Source organism: Entelurus aequoreus, linkage group LG09, assembly GCF_033978785.1.
Source record: "Entelurus aequoreus isolate RoL-2023_Sb linkage group LG09, RoL_Eaeq_v1.1, whole genome shotgun sequence".
Lineage (NCBI taxonomy): Eukaryota > Metazoa > Chordata > Actinopteri > Syngnathiformes > Syngnathidae > Entelurus > Entelurus aequoreus.
In genome coordinates this window covers 249,405-277,318 of record NC_084739.1, presented here as the reverse complement: position 1 = coordinate 277,318, position 27,914 = coordinate 249,405, and the positions used below count along the sequence as shown (strand labels likewise).

The following is a 27,914-nucleotide window of genomic DNA, read 5'->3' as shown; positions in this document are numbered from 1 at the left end:
ATGTGGCTTGTTGATGCAGTACAGCCTGAGGGATGGAAGGTCACGGGCTTAGCTGCTTACGTGCAGTGATTTCTCCAGATTCTCTGAACCCTTTGATGATATTACGGAGCATAGATGGTGAAATCCCTAAGTTCCTTGCAATAGCTGCTTGAGAAAGGTTTTTCTTAAACTGTTCAACAATTTGCTCACGCATTTGTTGACAAAGTGGTGACCCTCGCCCCATCCTTGTTTGTTAATGACTGAGCATTTCATGGAATCTACTTTCATACCCAATCATGGCACCCACCTGTTCCCAATGAGCCTGTTCACCTGTGGGATGTTCCAAATAAGTGTTTGATGAGCATTCCTCAACTTTATCAGTATTTATTGCCACCTTTCCCAACTTCTTTGTCACGTGTTGCTGCCATCAAATTCTAAAGTTAATGATTATTTGCAACAACAAAAAAATGTTTATCAGTTTGAACATCAAATATGTTGTCTTTGTAGCATATTCAACTGAATATGGGTTGAACATGATTTGCAAATCATTGTATTCCGTTTATATTTACATCTAACACGATTTCCCAACTCATATGGAAACGGGGTTTGTAGTCAAATAGATGAAATAATACACACCATCATCCATTATGGCAATGGTAACGCCATGGCCGGTGTAGCCCAGTTGCCACGCTTCAGCCACATTAAGATCCAGCCCGGGTGTGCCGTCTGCCTGGCCCGTGTTTATCTGATAAGGTAAAATATGCATCAACACCCGTGACTCACACATGGGCACAGGTACAAAAAAACAGACAACATGGAGGATGTGTGTGTGTGGGCATTGAAGTTAATGCGGGAGATAACGGTGTATCTGTGCATCTGCAGCGAGATGCATAAATGTCACGGCTGCCAGTCAGGCTTAAACGAGAAGGGCGCCGTGGAATCAGGCTGCAGAAGGAATATTGGCAGGGCTAATTTGAGTGTGACGAACAACATTGATTGTGGAAGTGGCAGGGAATGTGTCTCCTTGTGATGATGGACCGGGGAACTGTGAAAAAAAAAAAAAAAAAAAAAAAAAAAAAATGGTGAGGCGTGCGGTGACTCACCAGATACCACTGTTTGGTGAACAGCGGGTCGCTTATGTTGACGTCCATGTCGTTTAAACTTCTGTAGCCTCGCTTCTGCCGGTCGAAACCTTCTTGCTCCAGAATGCTCTTCACCTGGGAAGCCATATTTAGACAAATGTATGCGTTTAGAAAAAACAATGCCCAAAACTAGGGTTGTCCGATAATGGCTTTTTGCCGATATCCAATATGCCGATATTGTCCAACTCTTTAATTACCGATACCGATATCAACCGATACCGATATCAACCGATATATACAGTCGTGGAATTAACACATCATTATGCCTAATTTGGACAACCAGGTATGGTGAAGATAAGGTACTTTTTAAAAAAATGAATCAAATAAAATAAGATAAATAAATTAAAAACATTTTCTTGAATAAAAAAGAAAGTAAAACAATATAAAAACAGTTACATAGAAACAGGTAATTAATGAAAATTTGTAAAATTAACTGTTAAAGGTTAGTACTATTAGTGGAGCAGCAGCACGCACAATCATGTGTGCTTACGGACTGTATCCCTTGCAGACTGTATTGATATATATTGATATATAATGTAGGAACCACAATATTAATAACAGAAAGAAACAACCCTTTTGTGTGAATGAGTGTGAATGGGGGAGGGAGGTTTTTTTGGGTTGATGCACTAATTGTAAGTGTATCTTGTGTTTTTTATGTGGATTTAATTTAAATAAAATAAATAAATAAATTTAAAAAAACGATACTGATAATTTAAAAAAGCGATACCAATAATTTCTGATATTACATTTTAACGCATTTATCGGCCGATAATATCGGCAGACCGATATTATCGGACATCTCTACCCAAAACCTTACTTTTTAGTTGTTTACTCTGTAAACCAAAATCATAAGATATAGATATAGATAGTTGCTGTCAATATATTGTTTTTTTGAAGGGTTTTAGCAGCTTTAAAAATGTTATTGTAACGACCTGGTCGCATCGTGGTGCGAGGTGTTCTCCCAAGGATGCAGACGGCTCGGACACAGCTTGCAGGTAGGAAAATTATTTATTCAGGAACTAAATCGGACAGGAAAAAACAAAAACGACTAGCGTGGGAGCTAGCAAGCAAAATAGCATAGCCTGAAAGCTAGCAGGAAATCAAAGTGGTCGTTAGCTGTTGCGTGAAAGCAAATTAGGAAGCCAGGCCGAGTGAGGCCCGGGCAAAGACTAAATAGCCCTCTGATTAGTGCCCGGACAACAGGTGAGCGTCTCGAACACTAACCAGAGGCAGCTGAGCATAATCTGCCGTCATGGCAACAGAAACAAAACAAGGTGCTGAAAACACATGTGACTTGAAAACGTAAAACTATGATCCGGGCAGCGGATCATAACAGTTATGCTGCAGCTGTTACATATACTGTAATATTGTGCATGGTAATTGTTATATATTATATGATATAAACATATCATATAATATATCAGTATATATCCCATACTGTAGATATATTATGTAAATATTACGTATATATATGTTATATTTTATATTGTTTTTGTCTATTTTATACCTGCATTGTCCTTTCCATCTTTTCAATCATTTGTAACTGAGCTACTGTGTGGAACAATTTATTATGCCTAATCTGGACAACCAGGTATGGTGAAGATAAGGTACTTTTTAAAAAAAATGAATCAAATAAAATAAGATAAATAAATTAAAAACATTTTCTTGAATAAAAAAGAAAGTAAAACAATATAAAAACAGTTACATAGAAACTAGTAATTAATGAAAATTTGTAAAATTAACTGTTAAAGGTTAGTACTATTAGTGGACCAGCAGCACGCACAATCATGTGTGCTTACGGACTGTATTCCTTGCAGACTGTATTGATATATATTGATATATAATGTAGGAAGCAGAATATTAATAACAGAAAGAAACAACCCTTTTGTGTGAATGAGTGTAAATGGGGGAGGGAGGTTTTTTGGGTTGGTGCACTAATTGTAAGTGTATCTTGTGTTTTTTATGTGGATTTAATAAAAAAACAAAAAAAACGATACTGATAATAAAAAAAAACGATACCGATAATTTCCGATATTACATTTTAACGCATTTATCGGCCGATAATATCGGTCTGCCGATAAATCTCTACATCTCTACCCAAAACCTTACTTTTTAGTTGTTTACTCTGTAAACCAAAATCATAAGATATAGATATAGATAGTTGCTGTCAATATATTGTTTTTTTGAAGGGTTTTAGCAGCTTTAAAAATGTTATGCTGCAGCTGTTACATATACTGTAATATTGTACATGGTAATTGTTATATATTATATGATACAAACATATAACATAATATATCAGTATATATCCTATACTGTAGATATATTATGTAAATAGTACGTATACATGTTATATTTTATATTTTTTTTGTCTATTTTATACCTGCATTGTCCTTTCCGTCTTTTCCATCATTTGTAACTGAGCTACTGTGTGGAACAATTTATTATGCCTAATCTGGACAACCAGGTATGGTGAAGATATGGTACTTTTTAAAAGAATGAATCAAATAAAATAAGATAAATAAATTAAAAATATTTTCTTGAATAAAAAAGAAAGTAAAACAATATAAAAACAGTTACATAGAAACTAATAATGAATGAAAATTTGTAACATTAACTGTTAAAGGTTAGTACTATTAGTGGAGCAGCAGCACGCACAATCATGTGTGCTTACGGACTGTATCCCTTGCAGACTGTATTGATATATATTGATATATAATGTAGGAAGCAGAATATTAATAACAGAAAGAAACAACCCTTTTGTGTGAATGAGTGTGAATGGAGGAGGGAGGTTTTTTGGATTGGTGCACTAATTGTAAGTGTATCTTGTGTTTTTTATGTGGATTTAATTAAAAAAAATAAAAATAAAAATAAAAAAAAACCGATACTAATAATAAAAAACCGATACCAATAATTTCCGATATTACATTTTAATGCATCTCTACCCAAAACCTTACTTTTTAGTTGTTTACTCTGTAAACCAAAATCATAAGGTATAGATATAGATAGTTGCTGTCAATATATTGTTTTTTTGAAGGGTTTTAGCAGCTTTAAAAATGTTATGCTGCAGCTGTTACATATACTGTAATATTGTGCATGGTAATTGTTATATATTATATGATATAAACATAGCATATAATATATCAGTATATATCCTATACTGTAGATATATTATGTAAATATTACGTATATACATGTTATATTTTATATTGTTTTTGTCTATTTTATACCTGCATTGTCCTTTCCGTCTTTTCAATCATTTGTAACTGAGCTACTGTGTGGAACAATTTATTATGCCTAATTTGGACAACCAGGTATGGTGAAGATAAGGTCCTTTTTAAAAAAAAAAATGAATCAAATAAAATAAGATAAATAAATTAAAAACATTTTCTTGAATAAAAAAGAAAGTACAACAATATAAAAACAGTTACATAGAAACTAGTAATGAATGAAAATGAGTAAAATTAACTGTTAAAGGTTAGTACTATTAGTGGAGCAGCAGCACGCACAATCATGTGTGCTTACGGACTGTATCCCTTGCAGACTGTATTGATATATATTGATACATAATGTAGGAAGCAGAATATTAATAACAGAAAGAAACAACCCTTTTGTGTGAATGAGTGTGAATGAGTGTAAATGGGGTGGGTTGGTGCACTAATTGTAAGTGTATCTTGTGTGTTTTATGTGGATTTAATAAAAACAAAAAAACAAAAAAAAACAAAAAAAAACCCGATACTGATAATAAAAAAAACGATACCGATAATTTCCGATATTACATTTTAACGCATTTATCGGCCGATAATATCGGCAGACCGATATTATCGGACATCTCTACCCAAAACCTTACTTTTTAGTTGTTTACTCTGTAAACCAAAATCATAAGATATAGATATAGATAGTTGCTGTCAATATATTGTTTTTTTGAAGGGTTTTAGCAGCTTTAAAAATGTTATGCTGCAGCTGTTACATATACTGTAATATTGTACATGGTAATTGTTATATATTATATGATATAAACATATCATATAATATATCAGTATATATCCTATACTGTAGATATATTATGTAAATAGTACGTATATATATATGTTATATTTTATATTGTTTTTGTCTATTTTATACCTGCATTGTCCTTTCCGTCTTTTCCATCATTTGTAACTGAGCTACTTGTGTGGAACAATCTCCCTTGTGGATCAGTAAAGTTTGTCTGAGTGTGAGTCTAAGTAACGAGCTAAGCTGCGTAGCGGAACTACTTTTCCCCAGTAGCAATTTCCCTTCTGGATCAATCAAGTTAAAGTTAAAGTACCACTGATAGTCACACACACACATAGCTAATATAGACACTTACATCATGTGTTGTCTTCATTATAACACTTATATAAGACTTTTAAAGTAATTTTGATAGTAGGCTAATATTGTTAAATAGACACTTACATCATGTGTTGCCTTCATTATAACACTAATATAAGACTTTTAAAGTCATTTTGATAGTAGGCTAATATAGCTAATATAGACACTTACATCATGTGTTGCCTTCATTATAACACTTTTATAAGACTTTTAAAGTCATTTTGATAGTAGGCTAATATAGCTAATATAGACACATCATGTGTTGCCTTCATTATAACACTTATATAAGACTTTTAAAGTCATTTTGATAGTAGGCTAATATAGACACTTACATCATGTGTTGCCTTCATTATAACACTTTTATAAGACTTTTAAAGTCATTTTGATAGTAAGATAATATAGCTAATATAGACACTTACATCATGTGTTGCCTTCATTATAACACTTTTATAAGACTTTTAAATTCATTTTGATAGTAAGATAATATTGCTAATATAAACACTTACATCATGTGTTGTCTTCATTATAACACTTATATAAGACTTTTAAAGACATTTTGATAGTAGGCTAATATAGACACTTACATCATGTGTTGCCTTCATTATAACACTTATCTAAGACTTTTAAAGACATTTTGATAGTAGGCTAATACAGCTAATATAGGCACTTACATAATGTGTTGTCTTCATTATTAACACTTATATAAGACTTTTAAAGTAATTTTGATAGTAGACTAATATAGGCACTTACATCATGTGTTGCCTTCATTATAACACTTATATTTAAATTTTTCGCGTCTCCCGACAGATTTTTTATTTTTTATTTTTGGTCCAATATGTCTCCTTTAAACATTGTGGGTCGCCGAGCCCTGGTTCCAGTGCCACCCGGGCAGCATTGTTGGTGTGTTTACTGCTTTTAGACAGATAAGCCAGTATAGAGCGGCACTCAAGATAGCCTTTTAAAATGTCCTAAACCCATTCATCTTTTTACGGCGTACTCTGAGCAATCAGGAAGTGCACACCACGCTGCGGTCCATCATTCCAAATGACAGCCCCCCACCCCCACCCCCCCCCCCACCCCCAGCACAAATTAACGCTAAATCCAAAATGTTTACACTCCTTTCACACTATAAAGTCCACCTCACTTTGGCGCAAATCAAAAAATGTGGATTAGAAAAGTAATGCATTTGTAAAACACGGTGCTTGTGCAATAGCGCAAGAGGGTAAGTGCGGCACATTTGATGGCAGAGATATATAAAAGGAGACACCGGCAAAAGAAAGAAGTGGGTCATTGTGGTTCCGCTAATAGAATCCTAGACCGACTCCAGGGAAAATGACAAAATCAATCACTCGCCAAGCCTCTCAAACAAATCTCTGATACAGCAATGGCCTATAAAGGAGAGACCACTACTGCATTTTAACAGTAACTTTAACAGTCCCTTGCTCAACTTAGACCGGGTCGTGCAGCTCCTTAGCGCCGCCCTAGTGGCTCCCTGGACCTTTTTGATTGATTGATTGAGACTTTTATTAGTAGATTGCAGAGTACAGTACATATTCCCTTAAGGGTGTAACGGTGCACAAAAATGTTGGTTCGGTACGTACCTCGGTTTAGAGGTCACGGTTCGGTTCATTTTCGGTACAGTTAGAAAACAACAAAATATACACTACCGTTCAAAAGTTTGGGGTCACCCAAACAATTTTGTGGAATAGCCTTCATTTCTAAGAACAAGAATAGACTGTCGAGTTTCAGATGAAAGTTCTCTTTTTCTGGCGTTTAATTGACCCCACAAATGTGATGCTCCAGAAACTCAATCTGCTCAAAGGAAGGTCCGTTTTGTAGCTTCTGTAACGAGCTAAACTGTTTTCAGATGTGTGAACATGATTGCACAAGGGTTTTCTAATCATCAATTAGCCTTCTGAGCCAATGAGCAAACACATTGTACCATTAGAACACTGGAGTGATAGTTGCTGGAAATGGGCCTCTATACACCTATGTAGATATTGCACCAAAAAGCAGACATTTGCAGCTAGAATAGTCATTTACCACATTAGCAATGTATAGAGTGTATTTCTTTAAAGTTAAGACTAGTTTAAAGTTATCTTCATTAAAAAGTACAGTGCTTTTCCTTCAAAAATAAGGACATTTCAATGTGACCCCAAACTTTTGAACGGTAGTGTACATCCATCCATGTTCTACCGCTTGTCCCTTTCGGCATTTTTTGTTTATTTATTTACCAAATTTGTAAACAATGGCTTTATCCTTTTAACATTGGGAACACTATAACACTATATACGGTAATTATTCTATTTTTTTTAAATAGTTTATAAAACTGTAGAATTGAAGACATTATCTGTAAATAAACAATCCGCCTGTTGTTTTTAGTAGGGATGTCCGATAATATCGGCCTGCCGATATTATCGGCCGATAAATGCGTTAAAATGTAATATCGGAAATTATCGTATCGGTTTTTTTATTATCTGTATGGTTTTTTTATTTTTTTTATTTTATTAAATCAACATAAAAAACACAAGATACACTTACAATTAGTGCACCAACCCAAAAAACCTCCCTCCCCCCATTTCTTTCTGTTATCAATATTCTGGTTCCTACATTATATATCAATATATATCAATACAGTCTGCAAGGGATACAGTCCGTAAGCACACATGATTGTGCGTGCTGCTGCTCCACTAATAGTACTAACCTTTAACAATTCATTTTACTCATTTTCATTAATTACTAGTTTCTATGTAACTGTTTTTATATTGTTTTACTTTCTTTTTTTATTCAAGAAAATGTTTTTAATTTATTTATCTTATTTTATTTTATCTTTTTTTTTTAAAGTATCTTATCTTCACCATACCTGGTTGTCCAAATTAGGCATAATAATGTGTTAATTCCACGACTGTATATATCGGTTGATATCGGTATCGGTTGATATCGGTATCGGTAATTAAAGAGTGGGACAATATCGGAATATCGGATATCGGCAAAAAGCCATTATCGGACATCCCTAGTAACAACCGAATACGTTTTTCAACTTGCTTAAGTCGGGGGTCCACATTAATCAATTCATGGTTCATCTTCTTCCAGAGATGTGTGAAAATGGAAAAAGATGAAGAAAAATAAATACATTTTGCTTTAATATATTTTCTGTGGGAAAACAAACATGACACAAACTTTCCTAATTGTTGGAAATCCCACAGTTTATGTTAAACACGCTTTGCTGATGAGAGTATTTGGAAAGCGCCGTTTCCTACGAATGTCAGCGATCCTTGAACGCCTCGTAGTTTGTTTGCATGTGCAACTTTCTCCGACGCTGCCACAGAAAGAAGTGTTTTACGCCGCTCCTTCTTTGTCTCATTTTGTCCACCAAACGTTTTATGCTGTGCGTAAACTGAAACTGAACTGAATGCACAAACGTGAGCTTTGTTGATGTTATTGATGTGCTGGAGTGCTAATCAGGCATATTTGGTCAATCTAGGACTGCATGCTACATGCTATTTAGGCTAGCTGTATGTACATATTGCATCATTATGCCTCGTTTGTAGGTGTATTTGAGCTTGTTTCATTTCCTTTATTTATGTCCTCTGTGTATTTAATTTATATGTGCATGTCTCATGACACATTATCTGTATGTAATGTTGGCTGCATTTCTGATATTTAATACAACATTTCTGTCAACAAAGATTTGCATCAGCCTTTGATAGTAGGCTAATATTGCTAATATAGACACTTACATCATGTGTTGTCTTCATTATAACACGCATATAAGACTTTTAAAGTCATTTTGATAGTAGGCTATTATAGACACTTACATCATGTGTTGTCTTCATTATAACACTTATATAAGACTTTTAAAGTCATTTTGATAGTAGGCTAATATAGACACTTACATCATGTGTTGCATTCATTATAACACTTATATAAGACTTTTAAAGTCATTTTGATAGTAGGCTAATATAGACACCTACATCATGTGTTGCCTTCATTATAACACTTATATAAGACTTTTAAAGTCATTTTGATAGTAGGCTAATACAGACACTTACATCATGTGTTGCCTTCATTAAAACACTTATATAAGACTTTTAAAGTCATTTTGATAGTAGGCTAATATAGACACCTACATCATGTGTTGCCTTCATTATAACACTTATATAAGACTTTTAAAGTCATTTTGATAGTAGGCTAATACAGACACTTACATCATGTGTTGCCTTCATTAAAACACTTATATAAGACTTTTAAAGTCATTTTGATAGTAGGCTAATATAGACACTTACATCATGTGTTGTCTTCATTATAACACTTATATAAGTCTTTTACAGTCATTTTGATAGCAGGCTAATGTAGGCTAATATAGACACTGACATCATGTGTTGCCGTCATAATAACACTTATATAAGACTTTTAAAGTCATTTTGATAGTAGGCTAATATAGCTACTATAGACACTTACATCATGTGTTGCCTTCATTATAACACTTATATAATACTTTTAAAGTCATTTTGATAGTAGGCTAATATAGCTACTATAGACACTAACACAATGTGTTGCCTTCATTATAACACTTATATACAACTTTTAAAATCATTTTGATAGTAGGCTAATATAGCTAATATAGACACTTACATCATGTGTTGCCTTCATTATAACACTTTCATAAGACTTTTAAAGTCATTTTGATAGTAGGCTAATATAGCTAATATAGACACTTACATCATGTGTTGTCTTCATTATAACACTTATATAAGACTTTTAAATTAATTTTGATAGTAGGCTAATATAACTAATATAGACACTTACATCATGTGTTGCCTTCATTATAACACTTATATAAGACTTTTAAATTAATTTTGATAGTAGGCTAATATAGCTAATATAGACACTTACATCATGTGTTGCCTTCATTATAACACTTATATAAGACTTTTAAATTCATTTTGATAGTAGGCTAATATAACTAATATAGACACTTACATCATGTGTTGTCTTCATTACAACACTTATATAATGCTTTTAATATTTTGCGGCTCCAGACAGATTTATTTGTATTTTTTATTTTTGGTCCAATGTGGCTCTTTCAACATTTCGGGTTGCCGACCCCTGACTGGGACCAAATATGACGGATGGAAGCGGGTGTAGACGACCATAAACACAGGCGCCATTGAGCGTGACAGCATGACCTCGTGCGTTGCAGCCATGCATGCAGTGTTGCACATACACTGGATAAAGGGATTGATGCACACTTCTGGGCAAAAAAATAAATGGAAAATTTCAACATGGCCTTCGCAGTTATTGCTCCAGCCATAAAAATACTAAATCCTACATGCCATTGACTTGCTGTGACAGGAAAAACCTAAAGGGGGGCACAGAGCAGTTTTTTTGTGATATACACTATATTGCCAAAAGTATTTGGCCACCCATCCAAATGAGCCGCTTTCAGTGATTTCCAGCGTGGAACTGTCATAGGATGCCACCTGTGCAACAAATCCAGCCGTGAAATTTCCTCGCTCCTAAATATTCCAAAGTCAACTGTCGGCTTTATTATAGGAAAATGGAAGATTTTTGGGAACAACAGCAACTCAGCCACCAAGTGGTAGGCCACGTGAACTGACAAGAGAGGGGTCAACGGATGCTGAAGCGCATACTGCCAAGACTTTCTGCACAGTCAGTTGCTACAGAGCTCCAAACTGCATGTGACCTTCCAATTTAGCCCACGTACAGTACGCAGAGAGCTTCACGGAATGGGTTTTAATGGCCGAGCAGCCGCATCTAAGCCATACATCATCAAGTCCAAATGCAGTGGTGTAAAGCAGTGGTCCCCAACCTTTTTGTAGCTGGGGACTGGTCAACGCTTGAAAATTTGTCCCACGGACCGGGGTGGGGGGTTAGGGGGGGGGGGGGGGGTGATTTTTTTTTTTTTTTTTTTTTTTTTTTTTTTCATAAAGAAATACAATCATGTGTGCTTACGGACTGTATCCCTGCAGACTTTATTGATCTATATTGATATATAATGTATATATTCTATTTTTATGTTGATTTAATTTATAAAAAAAAAAAATATTTTTTTTTTTTTTTTTTTTTTCATAAAGAAATACAATCATGTGTGCTTACGGACTGTATCCCTGCAGACTTTATTGATCTATATTGATATATAATGTATATATTCTATTTTTATGTTGATTTAATTTATAAAAAAAATATATTTTTTTTTTTTTTTTTTTTTTCATAAAGAAATACAATCATGTGTGCTTACGGACTGTATCCCTGCAGACTTTATTGATCTATATTGATATATAATGTATATATTCTATTTTTATGTTGATTTAATTTATAAAAAAAAAATATATATATTTATTTATTTTTTTTTTCATAAAGAAATACAATCATGTGTGCTTACGGACTGTATCCCTGCAGACTGTATTGATCTATATTGATATATAATGTATATATTCTATTTTTATGTTGATTTAATTTAAAAAAATAAAAAAATAAAAAAAATAAAAAATTTATTTCTTGCGCAGCCCGGTACCAATCGGTCCGCGGACCGGTACCGGGCCACGGCCCGGTGGTTGGGGACCACTGGTGTAAAGCACGTCGCCACTGGACTCTAGAGCAGAGAAGATGCCTTCTCTGGACTGATGAATCAGCCTTTTCCATCTGGCAATCTGATGGACCAGTCTGGGTTTGGAGGTTGCCAGGAGAACGCTACATTACGGACTGAAGTGCGCCGAGTGTGAAATTTGGTGGAGGAGGAATTATGATTTTTTTTTTTTTTTTTTTTCAGGAGTTGTTCCAGTGAAAGGCTCTTTGAATGCTCCAGGGTACCAAAACAGTTTGCACCAGTGCACAAAGCAAAGTCCATAAAGACATGGATGACAGAGTCTGGTGTGGATGAACTTGACTGGCCTGCACAGAGTCCTGACCTGAACTCCAATAGAGCACCTTTGGGATGAATTAGAACGGAGACCGAGAGCCAGGTCATCAGTGTGTGACCTCACCAATGCGCTTTCGGAAGAATGGTGGAAAATTCCTATAAAGACACTCCGCAACCTTGTGGACAGCCTTCCCCAGAAGAGTTGAAGCTGAAATAGCTGCAAAAGGTGGACCGACGTCATTTTGGGTTCGGAATAGGATGGCAATTCCAGTTCATATGTGAGTCAAGGCAGGTGGCCAAATACTTTTGGCAATATAGTGTATGTGATAAATGAGAGAACAGAATGAAGTCAAAAAAAGAAGTAAAAATGACTTCAATAAAATTAATAAATGTGGAATTAAAGCAAAATCAAAAAGGTGGGACTTATGGCTGCTCTTAAATATCTGCAGGTTCTCCAGGCAAGCTGTTCCATAATCAATAACGTGCCGCAATGTTTTCCGAAGAGAGCGCGCAAATAAGACAATATGTCATCTATTAAGCCATCGCCGCGTCACTTGTGCACCCACTGCTCGCTAACCGCCACTTATCTCATCATAGAGCTCCACGGGAACTACTAGAAATGTACGGGGGGGGGGGGGGGGGAAGATAACATAACATAGAAATATCATATTTTTTTTTAGATGTGTTCTTTAAAAAGCACCCAATAGTGGGTGATTCAGCGCTGATGAGTTGGAAAGTGGCGTTCAGCCGGCCATAACAGTTTGTGTGAGTCACCGTGTGTGTGTGTGAGGCTTTTAGCGCACTTTTCTCCACAAGCGACGAAACCTCATCATTTTGCAGAAAAAATAAATAAACCTTGAGTGGGATTGTAACAGAAAAAAATAAATAGTTTTTATTCCTGCAAGATGCAATGCAGGATTTCCTGGTATCCGTTGTTAACGCTATGGACAAAAAAAAAGTACCTAATAGTAGCCATAATAACACCTAAAAGTGAAGGGAAGTGAATTATATTTATATAGCGCTTTTCTCTAGTAACTCAAAGCGCTTTACATAGTGAAACCCAAAATCTGAGTTACATTTAAACCAGTGTGGGGGGATCAGGTGGGTAAAGTGTCTTGCCCGACGACACAACGGGAGGGACTAGGATGGCGGAAGCGGGAATCGAACCTGGAACCCTCAAGTCATGGCCGCTCCACCAACTCAAGCTATGACGCCCCCCCCCCCCCCAGTCACCGTAGTTTGTTTACATGTACAATTTTTTCCCACAGAAATACAAGTTTTATGCCACTCCTTTGTCTCATTTTGTCCACCGAAATGTTTTATACTGTGCGTGAATGCACAGAGGTGAGCTTTTATCCAATGAATGGATAAAAAAAATCATTCAATTAGTATGGCAGAGTTTGGTGTGGATGAACCCAATATCTAAGTCACATTTAAACCAGTGTGGGTGGCACTGGGGGGTTCAGGTGGGTAAAGTGTCTTGCCCGACAACACAACAACAGGGACTAGGATGGCGGAAGCAGGAATCGAACCCGGAACCCTCAAGTTGCCGGCACGGCTGCTCTACCAACCCGAGCTATGCCGCCCCCCCGTCACCGTAGTTTGTTTACATGTACAATTTGTTCCCACAGAAATACAAGTTTTATGCCACTCCTTCTTTGTCTCATTTTGTCCACCAAATGTTTTATACTGTGCGTGAATTCACAGAGGTGAGCTTTTATCCAATGAATGGATAAAAAAATAATTCAATTAGTATGAATTACATTTGTTTCACAGCAAACTTGGGGGGGGAATGACAAGAAATTTGATAAAAAATCATTCATTAGTATGGCAGAGATTGGTGTGGATGAACCCAATATCTAAGTCACATTTAAACCAGTGTGGGTGGCACTGGGGGATTCAGGTGGGTAAAGTGTCTTGCCCGACAACACAACGGCAGGGACTAGGATGGCGGGAGCAGGAATCGAACCTGGAACCCTCAAGTTGCCGGCACGGCCGCTCTACCAACCCGAGCTATGCCGCCCCCCACCCCCTGTCACCGTAGTTTGTTTACATGTACAATTTTTTCCCACAGAAATACAAGTTTTATGCCACTCCTTCTTTGTCTCATTTTGTCCACCAAATGTTTTATACTGTTTGTGAATGCACAGAGGTGAGCGTTTATCAATGAATGGATAAAAAAATAATTCAATTAGTGTGAATTACGTTTGTTTCACAGCAATCTTGGGGGGTGGGGGGGGAAAGACAAGAAATTTTGATAAAAAATCATTCTATTAGTATGGCAGAGTCTGGTGTGGATGAACCCAATATCTAAGTCACATTTAAACCAGTGTGGGTGGCACTGGAGGGTTCAGGTTGGTAAAGTGTCTTGCCCGACAACACAACAACAGGGACTAGGATGGCGGAAGCGGGAATCGAACCTGGAACCCTCAAGTTGCCGACACGGCTGCTCTACCAACCCGAGCTATGCCCCCCCCCCCCCCCCCCCCCCCCCCCCGGCCCCCTTGGTTTGTTTACATGTACAATTTTTTCCCACAGAAATACAAGTTTTATGCCACTCCTTCTTTGTCTCATTTTGTCCACCAAATGTTTTATACTGTGCGTGAATGCACAGAGGTGAGCTTTTATCCAATGAATGGATAAAAAAATTATTAAATAGTATAAAGTTTCACAGCAAACTTGGGGGGGAAAATTTACAATAAATTTTGACCAAAAAGTGATGCAATTAGTGGGAAACTAATCGCTTTAAAGAATGAATGCATTTGACTAATGAATCAAAAACGGTCGTGACATTGCTGGTTTTATGAGCAGTGGAGCATGTTCGGCAGCGTGCACACCCAGAGTACTTACAAGCAGACACGGTGTGCAGACAGAAAAGTGAGAATTATAGATACAGAGAAAAATAGATACAGTGAATTTTTTTCCTAATTGTAAATCTTTTCTTTTTGTAATATATAGTAATTTAAGATCATGTATGTGTTTGTATAGACTCACAGATAGTACTGTGCATGTTTTAAATACACACAATTTTATTAAAATATAGGAAAAATGTTTTTTGTAGTGAATTAATCTATTGGTTTATCAGCATACCACCAATTACTGTACAAGAGTGAACTTATAGTCATAATTTAAACCCATACATGTGTTTTTATAGACTCAAAGATAGCACAATGCATTTGTTTTTAAATATAAACAATTTTATTAAAATATAGATAAGTACTACAAAAATAGATACGGTGCTTTTTTTCCCTAATTGTAAATCTTTTCTTTTTGTAATATATAGTAATTTAAGATCATGTATGTGTTTTTATAGACTCATTGATAGTACAGTGCATGTTTCAAATATACACAATTGTATTAAAATAGATGAAAAATGTTTTTTTGTAGTGAATTAATCTATTGGTTTATCAGGCATACCACCACTTACTGTACAAGAGTGAACTTATAGTCATAATTTAAACCCATACTTGTGTTTCTATAGACTCAAAGATAGTACTATGCATTTTCTTTTAAATATAAACAATTTTATTCAAATATAGATAAGTACTACAAAAATAGATACAGTGCTTTTTTTCCCTAATTGTAAATCTTTTCTTTTTGTAATATATAGTAATTTAAGATCATGTATGTGTTTTTATAGACTCATTGATAGTACAGTGCATGTTTTAAATATACACAATTGTATTAAAATATAGAAAAAATATTTTTTGTAGTGAATTAATCTATGGGTTTATCAGCATACCACCACTTACTCTACAATGGTGCATTTATAGTCATAATTTAAACCCATACATGTGTTTTTATAGAATCAAAGATAGTACTATGCATTTTTTTTTAATATAAACAATTTTATTAAAATATAGAGAAGTACTACAAAAATAGATACAGTGCATTTTTTTCCTAATTGTAAATATTTTCTTTTTGTAAGATCATGAATGTGTTTTTATAGACTCGTAGATAATACTGTGCATGTTTTAAATATACACCATTTTATTAAAATATAGAAAAAAAAACATTTGTACTGAATTAATCTATGAGTTTATCAGCATACCACCATTTACTGTACAAGGGTGAATTTATAGTCATAATTTAAACCAATACATGTTTTTATAGACTCAAAGATAGTACTATGCATTTTTAAAACTATAAACAATTTTATTAAAATATAGAGAAGTACTACAAAAATAGATACAGTGCATTTTTTTTCCTAATTGTAAATATTTTCTTTTTGTAATATAAAGTAATTTAAGATCATGTATGTGTTTTTATAGACTCACAGTTAGTACAGTGCATGTTTTAAATATACACAATTTTATTAAAATATATGAAAAATGTTTTTTGTAGTGAATTAATCTATTGGTTTATCAGCATGCCACCACTTACTGTACAAGAGTGAACTTATAGTCATAATTTAAACCCAAACTTGTGTTTGTATAGACTCAAAGATAGTACTATGCATATTTTTTTTAATATAAATAATTGTATTAAAATATAGAGAAGTACTATAAAAATAGATACAGTGCATTTTTTTTCCTAGTTGTAAATATTTTCTTTTTGTAATATATAGTAATTTAAGATCATGTATGTGTTTTTATAGACTCACAGATAGTACTGTGCATGTTTCAAATATACACAATGTTATTAAAATAACATTTTTTGCAGTGAATTAATCTATGGGTTTATCAACATACCACCACTTACTGTACAAGAGTGAATTTATATTCATTTGTTGTGATAGTACAGAGGACTACGATAACATTAATTGTTGTAAAATATAAGGACATCATCATTTGTAACAATCATATTACAATACATTTTTATCACAGCAATTTGCTGCGATAAAATACTATCAAATGCTTTGAAATCCGGTTCAATCTTACATTGTACAGTAGTGAAGGGATTCATATGGCCCCAATTCCTGGGTGGATCTCGCGTGAGAGGAAGACAGGCGGTTAAACATTTTTTGCAATGCAGTCTGCTGAAAATGAGGGAAAGCGCCACTCTATCTAGCAAAGTCGGAATTGCCACAAAACACATTCTACTTTGCGTACGTTTCGTGTGTCAGGTAAACCGCGACGAACGCTGCCAGGTGCAATCCCCTCGCTACTGTATCTCATAAAACCTCGCTTGACCGCATTCCCAATGGAAAGCCCATCCATCTATCCACCCGTTTTACTACCGCTTGTCCCATTTCGGGGTCGCGGGCCAACGGAGAGCCACGTTGTGCAAAATAAAGCTCGTACCCGGCTGTCTTTTTGGAGCCGCTGTCTGCCGCGAGCGCTGCGTTTGCTACGTCTCTTGGCGGAGTCCTGGGGGTAAAGGTGGTAGAGCCCCTTTCCAAAGGCGACCTGCACAAGGGAAGAAAAAAAAACATACAGTGAGTGGTGTGGTGTTCGGGTCCGCGGGACCCCTTTTCATTTTTTATTAAAAGAAAAATGGATACAATGAATTCATTTTTCAAACTGAGACTCACTGACTTTGGCTCATTTTCTGTGAAGAACATATATCAGAATACATATTTAATGACCACACACCATACACCCCCCCTCCCCCCCTACACATTTCTATTTTCTATTTCTATTCTTTATTTATATAGCACATTAAAAAACAACAAAAATGTTTCCAAAGTGCTGCACAACAATATTAAAAACAATATTAAAAACAATACTAAAAACAATATTCAAATATTATCCTTAGCTCCACCAATGACTGAATAACAACAGAAAATAAATAAATATAAAACCAATATAAAAACAATATAAAAATATATATGATTAAAAACGATTTTAAAGGGTAAAACCAATTAAAACAGTAAATAGTTACATATAAGATGTCCGGGTCCACTGGACCCTGGGCTAATAAAAGTGTGGAAATTGATGTTATGTGTACCACACACACACACACACACACACACACACACACACACACACACTGCAGGCCTAGACAGGAGGAGGACAGAGAGTGTAGGTACACGGAAAATCAGAGGGTCAAATGTGCGAGAAAAAGAGAGCAGACAGTGTTGACAAACAATGTTGCAACCTTGTGTGGGAACAAAAAAAAGAATCCCTGTGGGATACGGAAACGGGCGGAGAAATTTTCCGTGCAACGTTCATGTTGTTGTTACTCAGCCAGCGTTTGTGGGTCTGATGGACCCGTTGCATTTCGTGGCTTTTAACGCCTCACAATCAAACACTTTTACGTTAAAATACTGAACTGATGTTTATTGGGCTAAGGTAAACATCTGTTCAGTATTTTAACATAAAAGTGTTTGATTGTGAGGCATCAAAAGCCACAAAATGCAACGGGTCCATCAGACCCACAAACGCTGGCTGAGTACAGGGCCGGCCCGTGGCGTAGGCCGTATAGGCAAATGCTAAGGGCGCCGTCCATCAGGGGGCGCCACGCCAGTGCCACAAATGTTGGAGAAAAAAAAAAAAGTAGGTACTGTTATTTCTAAATACAAAAATATAATCCCACGTTAATTAAAATGCAAAGTAAAGCCTATTTAATAGAAATATTATTTGTTACAACATTACGCCCCCCTCCATCCCCCCGCACGGTGCGCCCCCTCCCTTCCCGTATCATGACTCTTTTTGGACGTCACCACATCAAAAAATCAACACAAGATGTCAAAACGGCCAAAACTGTCAGGTGCCCAGGGAAGAAAAAATAGAAAAGAAGAGGAGGAGAAACGAGAAAAAGACAGAGGTAGCAGGTAGGTAACGTTAGCCTACATGAAATTATTTGTCTGTTACAGAATATGATAGTAACCTGGCTTTTTAGCATTAAGCTAAGGTTACATGATTCGGCAATTGCTAATCAATAAATAGCTAGTTCTGTTTTAACGTCGGGTTAATATTGTGTAGGGGGCTAAATTGTTATTGAAAATAATAATGTAACGTTAGGTAATTACAGTACTCCCACCTTACATTCCTCAGGGACATTTGTATTACATCTTTTAAGCCGGTGTTTTTTGTTGACATTGTTATTGCCTTCTGGTTAGCTAATGTTTGCCCTGCAGGTAATAGTCACTTTTCCACCCCTTTATATATTAGGTATAGTTGTAAGCCTAGTTGTTAAAGTGCACATCATTAATGTTAATTAAGCAATATCACATGAGAGGGAATGCTGTTTTTTAATTGGAGCACTGCTGTGATTCGGTTAAAGATAATCATAACATAACATTCTCATATAATATGTTAATTTGCTTTCTTTAAGTAAAAAAAAAGGTCAAAGACAAAGCTATTCGGTTTCTTGTGAGTATATACACTTCACTGCCGATGTGGGGGGGCGGGGGGGCGCCACCTAAAATCTTGCCTAGGGCGCCAGATTGGTTAGGGCCAGGCCTGGCTGAGTAACAACAATATGAACATCACACAAGGGTTAAGGTGCTGGATATGAGAACGGGTTGAACGTGTGCACCGATCGGCTTGTCATCGTCAAAGATGGAGGAAGGGCACGGGACAAGGGCACTGATTTCCAGGCTGTCATAAAAAGGTGGGGGTCCTTTTTTTCTATTTTAAGGCCCCGTGCTGGAATCGAGCCTAATGCATCTGGAGAGCCTGGAAATGAGATGCATCGCCTTTCCCCCCCCCCCCCCCCCCCCCCCCCCCTCGAGGCTCCGTGCTTGGATTAAACACCCCCCTTACGCTTGAGAACAGCCCGGGTGGCAGGTCAACCCTCGCCATGAATGTTATTCGGCAACGACAACGAGGGTTGGGGAACAGAAATTGCACATGGACTCTCGTGTTGACGTCCACTTGTTAATTAAGCCACAATGGAAGGGAGTTCAAACACTGCCGCCATTGTTTAATGGTGCATATCCCACCCGGGCAAATATAGCCGCCGATTACATAACCGATGAGGCGGGAGGGAGCGAGGGAGGAGAAGAGGGGGTGGGGGGTGTTCTACTGTACAAGAAAATGAACCGGCAATCAGAAGAAAAAAAATGCTGCATAGCAAATATGACAATAATAAAGTGCAGATTGACACGTTCTTTTTTTGCCCCGATGGAGAGAAATGATCCGGCGCCGGGAGTCGGAGGAAGCTCACACGCCTCACTGCCTGCACAACAACACCCACTCACCCCCCACCCCCACTCTCCTCAACCAATCTATTTTGGCAGGCCCTCACACGGTCAAAGAAAGGGTGGCAATCATGGTTTTAGGCAGCCGCAATAAAAGCCTTGTTAGTATTTTTGCACGTCTTAGCGGAGTATTTCATGCCGTGTGGTCAGGCGGGAAGAAATGTCATGCAGGGATGGAGGAGTGTGTTTGTGTGGGAGGGATGAAAAATATATTTTTATAATACTATTTTTTGAAGTTTTACTGAAGTCATTTTAAAAAATATACTAAATTAAATACCAAAAAAAAGGATTAAAAATATGTATTTTTTGTGATATTACCTGTATGTGTATTTTATAGACACATAGAGATAATTGTAATTTTTTTAAATGTACAAACAATTATTAAAATATTTTTTAAAAATACATGCAATTTTTTTGCGTAAGTTTTAGTTTCAAAAAAATGGATTCACATAATATGATCTTTTTTTATAGAGGCATATATAATACTGTACATTTTTAGCTGTGCAAAATGTAATTAAAATATTCAAAAATAGAGACGGCGCGTGTTTTTTTTCTACCGATCGTCAATGTGTTTTTGTAAAATACAGTAACCTAAGCTCTCTATGTGGTTTTGTTTTAGACATACTGAGAGTACTGTGCATTTTTAAATACACACAAATATACAAAATTAGATTAAAATACATAAAAATATTACCAAAAATGCGTACAAGGCATTTTTTTTTACCAATAGTCAATCACTTTTTTGTAATTTACAGTAATGTAAGCTCTTTGTGTGTTTTTGTGCATTTTTTAAATATACACAATTTTATTAAAATATAGAAAAATACTATAAAAATACATCAAGTGCATTTTTTTTTACCAATTGTCAATAATTTGTTGTAATTTACTCATTTAAACCCATGGATATGTTTTTTTAGACTCATAGATAGTACTGTGCATTTTTTAAATATAAACAATTTTATTAAAATATAGAAAAGTACTACAAAAATAGGTACAGTGCATTTTTTTTCCTAACTGTAAATCTTTTTTTGTAATATATAGTAATTTAAGATCATGTATGTGTTTTTATAGACTCATAAATAGTACTTTGCTTTTTTTTTTAAATATACTCAATGTTATTAAAGTATAGAAAAATAGTATAAAAATACATGCAGTGCATTTTCTTTACCAATTGTTAATATTTTCTTGCAATTTAGTCATTTAAACTCATACATGTGTTTTTATAGACTTATAGCTAGTACCAGGCATGTTTTAAACATACACAATTGTATTAAAATTTAGGAAATTACTACAAAAATAAATACAGTGCATTTTTTCCTAATTGTAAATCTTTTTTTTTTTTGTACTATATAAAAATTTAAAGGCCTACTGAAAGCCACTACTAGCGACCACGCAGTCTGATAGTTTATATATCAATGATGAAATCTTAACATTGCAACACATGCCAATACGGCCGGGTTAACTTATAAAGTGACATTTTAAATTTCCCGCTAAACTTCCGCTTGAAAACGTCTATGTATGATGACGTATGCGCGTGACGTCAATCGTTGAAACGGAAGTATTCAGACACCATTGAAGCCAATACAAAATAGCTCTGTTTTCATCTCATTATTCCACAGTATTCTGGACATCTGTGTTGGTGAATCTGTTGCAATTTGTTCATTGCATTATGGAGAAAGAAGCTGAGCAAGCAAAGAAGAAAGTTGTCGGTGCGAAGCGGAGTATTTTGCGAGGGAAGTCAGCGACACAACACAGCCGGTGTTTCATTGTTTACATTCCCGAAAGATGCAGTCAAGATGGAAGAACTCGGACAACAGAGACTCTTACCAGGAGGACTTTGACTTCGATACACAGACGCCTGTAGAGAACTGGGACAACACAGACTCTTACCAGGATTACTTTGATTTGGATACACAGACGTGGTACCGTGAGTACGCAGCTGCGCTTCCAAACATTTGATCGCTTGCCCGTACGTGCGTGTCACGTACGTAACTTTGGGTACCTTGGGTTAGGTGAACGGTCCTTTGGGCTGAGTGATTGTGTGTGTTGTGCAGGTGTTTGAATTGTATTGGCGGGTTATATGGACGGGAGCTAGGAGCTAGGAGCTAGGAGCTAGGAGCTAGCATAACAAACACGTAGGTGTTTGTTATGCAGGATTAATTTGTGGCATATTAAATATAAGCCTGGTTGTGTTGTGGCTAATAGAGTATATATATGTCTTGTGTTTATTTACTGTTGTAGTCATTCCCAGGTGAATATCAGGTACCGTGAGTACGCAGCTGCGCTTCCAAACATTTGATCGCTTGCCCGTACGTGTGTGTCACGTACGTAACTTTGGGTAAATATATAAGCTTTATGAACCTTGGGTTAGGTGAACGGTCCTTTGGGCTGAGTGATTGTGTGTGTTGATCAGGTGTTTGAATTGTATTGGCGGGTTATATGGACGGGAGCTAGGAGCTAGGAGCTAGCATAACAAACACGCAGGTGTTTGTTATGCGGGATTAATTTGTGGCATATTAAATATAAGCCTGGTTGTGTTGTGGCTAATAGAGTATATATATGTCTTGTGTTTATTTACTGTTGTAGTCATTCCCAGGTGAATATCAGGTACCGTGAGTACGCAGCTGCGCTTCCAAACATTTGATCGCTTGCCCGTACGTGTGTGTCACGTACGTAACTTTGGGTAAATATATAAGCTTTATGAACCTTGGGTTAGGTGAACGGTCCTTTGGGCTGAGTGATTGTGTGTGTTGTGCAGCTGTTTGAATTGTATTGGCGGGTTATATGGACGGGAGCTAGGAGCTAGGAGCTAGCATAACAAACACCTAGGTGTTTGTTATGCGGGATTAATTTGTGGCATATTAAATATGAGCCTGGTTGTGTTGTGGCTAATAGAGTATATATATGTCTTGTGTTTATTTATTGTTTTAGTCATTCCCAGCTGAATATCAGGTCCCACCCGCCTCTCACAGCATCTTCCCTATCTGAATCGCTTCCACTCCCCCCTAGTCCTTCACTTGCACTTTCCTCATCCACAAATCTTTCATCCTCGCTCAAATTAATGGGGAAATCGTCGCTTTCTCGGTCCGAATCTCTCTCACTTCTGGCCGCCATCACTGTAAACAATAGGGAACTTTGCGGAAATGTTTAACTGACTACGTCACGCTACTTCCGGTAGGGGCAAGGCTTTTTTTTTGTCGGATACCAAAAGTTGCGATCTTTATCATCGTTGTTCTCTACTAAATCCTTTCAGCAAAAATATGGCAATATCGCGAAATGATCAAGTATGACACATAGAATAGATCTGCTAGGCCCGTTTAAATAAAAAAAATTCATTTCAGTAGGCTTTTAAGCCCGATGCTATCACGTTAGCTCCGTAGCTAAAGTGCTTCGCCGATGTATTGTCGTGGAGATAAAAGTCACTGTGAATGTCCATTTCGCGTTCTCGACTCTCATTTTCAAGAGGATATAGTATCCGAGGTGGTTTAAAATACAAATCCGTGATCCACAATAGAAAAAGGAGAAAGTGTGGAATCCAATGAGCCAGCTTGTACCTAAGTTACGGTCAGAGCAAAAAAAGATACGTCCTGCACTGCACTCTAGTCCTTCACTCTCACGTTCTTCATCCACAAATCTTTCATCCTCGCTCAAATTAATGGGGTAATCGTCGCTTTCTCAGTCCGAATCGCTCTCGCTCCATTGTAAACAATGGGGAAATGTGAGGAGCCTTTCAACCTGTGACGTCACGCTACTTCCGGTACAGGCAAGGCTTTTTTTATCAGCGACCAAAAGTTGCAACTTTATCGTCGATGTTCTCTACTAAATCCTTTCAGCGAAAATATGGCAATATCGCGAAATGATCAAGTATATGACACATAGAATGGATCTGCTATCCCCGTTTAAATAAAAACATTTCATTTCAGTAGGCCTTTAAGATCATGTATGTGTTTTTTTTATAGACACACAGATAGTACTGTGCATTTATTAAAATATAGAAAAATACTACAAGAAATACATACAGGGCATTTTCTTTTGCAAATTGTCCCAAAAAAATTGAGTAATTTACAGTAACCTATACTTTGTATGTGGTCTATTTTTGTTATTGACACATAGATGGTACTGTACATTTTTAAACATGCAAAATTTGATGAAAATATTAAAAAAACACTACCAAAAAAATTGAAAGAAAAGGTGAGATAGATAGATAGATAGATAGATAGATAGATAGATAGATAGATAGATAGATAGATAGATAGATAGATAGATAGATAGATAGATAGATAGATAGATAGATAGATAGATAGATAGATAGATAGATAGATAGATAGATAGATAGATAGATAGATAGATAGATAGATAGATAGATAGATAGATAGATAGATTAAAAAAATGCAGGCTCAGCTCCTCATGAGAGATATAGAAAATCAATAGAGGGGGGTTAAAGGGGGTATAAAAAAAATTATATAAAAATTTAAGATCATGTATGTGTTTTTATAGACACACAGATAGTACTGCGCATTTATTAAAATATAGAAACATACTACAAAAAATACATACAGGTCATTTTATTTTGCAAATTGTGAAAACATTTTTTTTGTAATTTACAGTAACCTATGCTTTGTGTGTGGTCTATTGTTTTTTTATTGACACATAGATGGTACTGTACATTTTTAATTACACTACCAAAAAATATATAGTTTGAAATAGATAGATAGATAGATAGATAGATAGATAGATAGATAGATAGATAGATAGATAGATAGATAGATAGATAGATAGATAGATAGATAGATAGATAGATAGATAGATAGATAGATAGATAGATAGATAGATAGATAGATAGATAGATAGATAGATAGATAGATAGATAGATAGATAGATAATTTAAAAAAAATGCAGGTTCAGCTCCTCATGAAAGATATAGAAAGGGGGGGTTAAGGGGTATAAAACAAAAAGATAGGCTGTATGAAATAATTTATTGTCATGTAAATAAAAAATGGTTGCATGTATTTTCTGTTTGTTTATTTCTGTTGTTAGAGAGAGAGACTGAGCGGGGATGCTTTTGTGGCTTCCTCCTACAGCATCCCGCTCCAACCCTGCCATGGGGTGGACGTGACGTCACCACCGGCTGCAGAAAGTGCAATGAAATCAAAAGAAAAAGCCAAAAGAGCCCGCCAAAGACACCACGCGTGACAGCAGTCGGTTACCGGCAACTTACCTTGCGTGCACTCTGGTAGCCGTACTGGGCTGCAAGTTGGCGCGCCTCCTCCTCCGGCGCCTCCTCGCTTAGCTGGACCACGACGTGCTCCGTGGACCGCTGCCTCTCCGCAGCCTGCGACGCCAGCAGCATCGTGGGCAGCAGCAGCAGCAGCAGCAGCGGCGGCGTCCACCCTGCGCGCGTCCCGTGGCGGGGAGATCCACGCATCGTGACCAGGGTTGATAATTGCCAATGCCTTCCTTTGCCCTCCACCGCGTCTCTCCCTGCCTGCCGTCGTTCTTGGCGTGTGGACGCTCCCGGTGAGAGATGAGGATGAGGATGAGGATGAGGAGGAGGAGGATAATAAGGAGGAGGAGGGAGGAATCACCGGTTTTGCGCGCGCATCTCCTGGATGAGACCCCTGGAAATTGGTGTTTCCTCTCCTGCTGCGGGTCGGGTGGGGGTCTCGTTGTGTGTGTGTGGGTTGCGTGGGGCAAACGCGTGCATCCTTGGCTCCGCCTTCTTACCTCCTCCACGTCTGTATTTCATTTTGCGAGGGTGTGCGTGACGTGCCGTGGTCCAATGAGCTCAGGCGGGTGTGTCCAGTTATTCCTGCACTTTTCAGGACCTTGGACAGCTCCTTCACAACAGTACGAGGCAGTGGTCCTTAAAGGCCTACTGAAAGCCACTACTAGCGACCACGCCAGTCCATCCATCCATCCATTTTCTACCGCTTATTCCCTTTTGGGGTCGCGGGGGGCGCTGGAGCCTATCTCAGCTACAATCGGGCGGAAGGCGGGGTACACCCTGGACAAGTCGCCACCTCATCGCAGGGCCAACACAGATAGACAGACAACACTCACACTCACATTCACACACTAGGGCCAATTTAGTGTTGCCAATCAACCTATCCCCAGTCTGATAGTTTATATATCAATGATGAAATCTTAACATTGCAACACATGCCAATACGGCCGGGTTAACTTATAAAGTGACATTTAAAATTTCCCGGGGAATATCCGGCTAAAACGTCGCGGTATGATGACGTATGCGCGTGACGAAGTCAGAGTAACGGAAGTTATGGTACCCCGTAGAATCCTATACAAAAAGCTCTGTTTTCATTTCATAATTCCACAGTATTCTGGACATCTTTTGCAATTTGTTTAATGAACAATGAAGGCTGCAAAGAAGACAGTTGTAGGTGGGATCGGTGTATTAGCAGCGGACTACAGCAACACAACCAGGAGGACTTTGTTGGAGCGCTAGCCGCGCTAGCCGCCGACCTCACCTTGACTTCCTACGTCTCCGGGCCGCCAAACGCATCGGGTAAAGTCCTTCGTCCTTCTGCCGATCGCTGGAACGCAGGTGAGCACGGGTGTTGATGAGCAGATGAGGGCTGGCTGGCGTAGGTGGAGAGCTAATGTTTTTAGCATAGCTCTGTGCGGTCCGGTTGCTAAGTTAGCTTCAATGGCGTCGTTAGCACAGCATTGTTAACCTTCGCCAGCCTGGAAAGCATTAACCGTGTATTTACATGTCCACGGTTTAATAGTATTGTTGATTTTCTATCTATCCTTCCAGTCAGGGGTTTATTTCTTTTGTTTCTATATGCAGTTAAAGCACGATGCTATCACGTTAGCTCGTAGCTAAAGCATTTCGCCGATGTATTGTCGTGGAGATAAAAGGCACTGAATGTCCATTTCGCGTTCTCGACTCTCATTTTCAAGAGGATATAGTATCCCAGGTGGTTTAAAATACAAATCCGTGATCCACAATAGAAAAAGGACAGTGTGGAATCCAATGAGCCAGCTTGTACCTAAGTTACGGTCCGAGCGAAAAAAGATACACCCCGCACTACACTCTAGTCCTTCACTCTAAAGTTCTTCATCCACAAATCTTTCATCTTCGCTCAAATTAATGGGGTAATCGTCGCTTTCTCGGTCCGAATGTCTCTCGCTCCATTGTAAACAAAGCGGAATTGTGAGGAATCCTTTGTCTTGTGACGTCACGCTAATTCCGGTAGGGGCAAGGGTTGTTTTTATCAGATACCAAAAGTTGCGATCTTTATCGTCGTTGTTCTATACTAAATCCTTTCAGCAAAAATATGGCAATAAATAAAAACATTTCATTTCAGTAGGCCTACTGAAATGATTTTTTAAAATTTAAACGGGGATAGCAGATCCATTCTATGTGTCATACTTGATCATTTCGCGATATTACCATATTTTTGCTGAAAGGATTTAGTAGAGAACATCGACGATAAAGTTCGCAACTTTTGCT

General features: G+C 37.1%; 1 protein-coding gene across 1 annotated transcript in view; it reads right to left on the bottom strand.

The window, feature by feature from the left end:
- The window catches only part of LOC133657044 (neuroendocrine convertase 2-like), a 75,410-nt gene extending 49,394 nt beyond the window's left edge, over positions 1 to 26,016 (bottom strand). The window contains exons 1-4 of the mRNA XM_062057928.1: positions 25,659 to 26,016; positions 17,598 to 17,702; positions 1,083 to 1,196; positions 616 to 724 (exon numbers count right to left, since the gene is read on the bottom strand). Coding sequence (XP_061913912.1) covers positions 616 to 724; positions 1,083 to 1,196; positions 17,598 to 17,702; positions 25,659 to 25,865 — 535 coding nt within the window. The 5' untranslated portion in view covers positions 25,866 to 26,016. The remainder of the gene's footprint in view (positions 1 to 615; positions 725 to 1,082; positions 1,197 to 17,597; positions 17,703 to 25,658) is intronic.
- Positions 26,017 to 27,914: the final 1,898 nt, after the last annotated feature.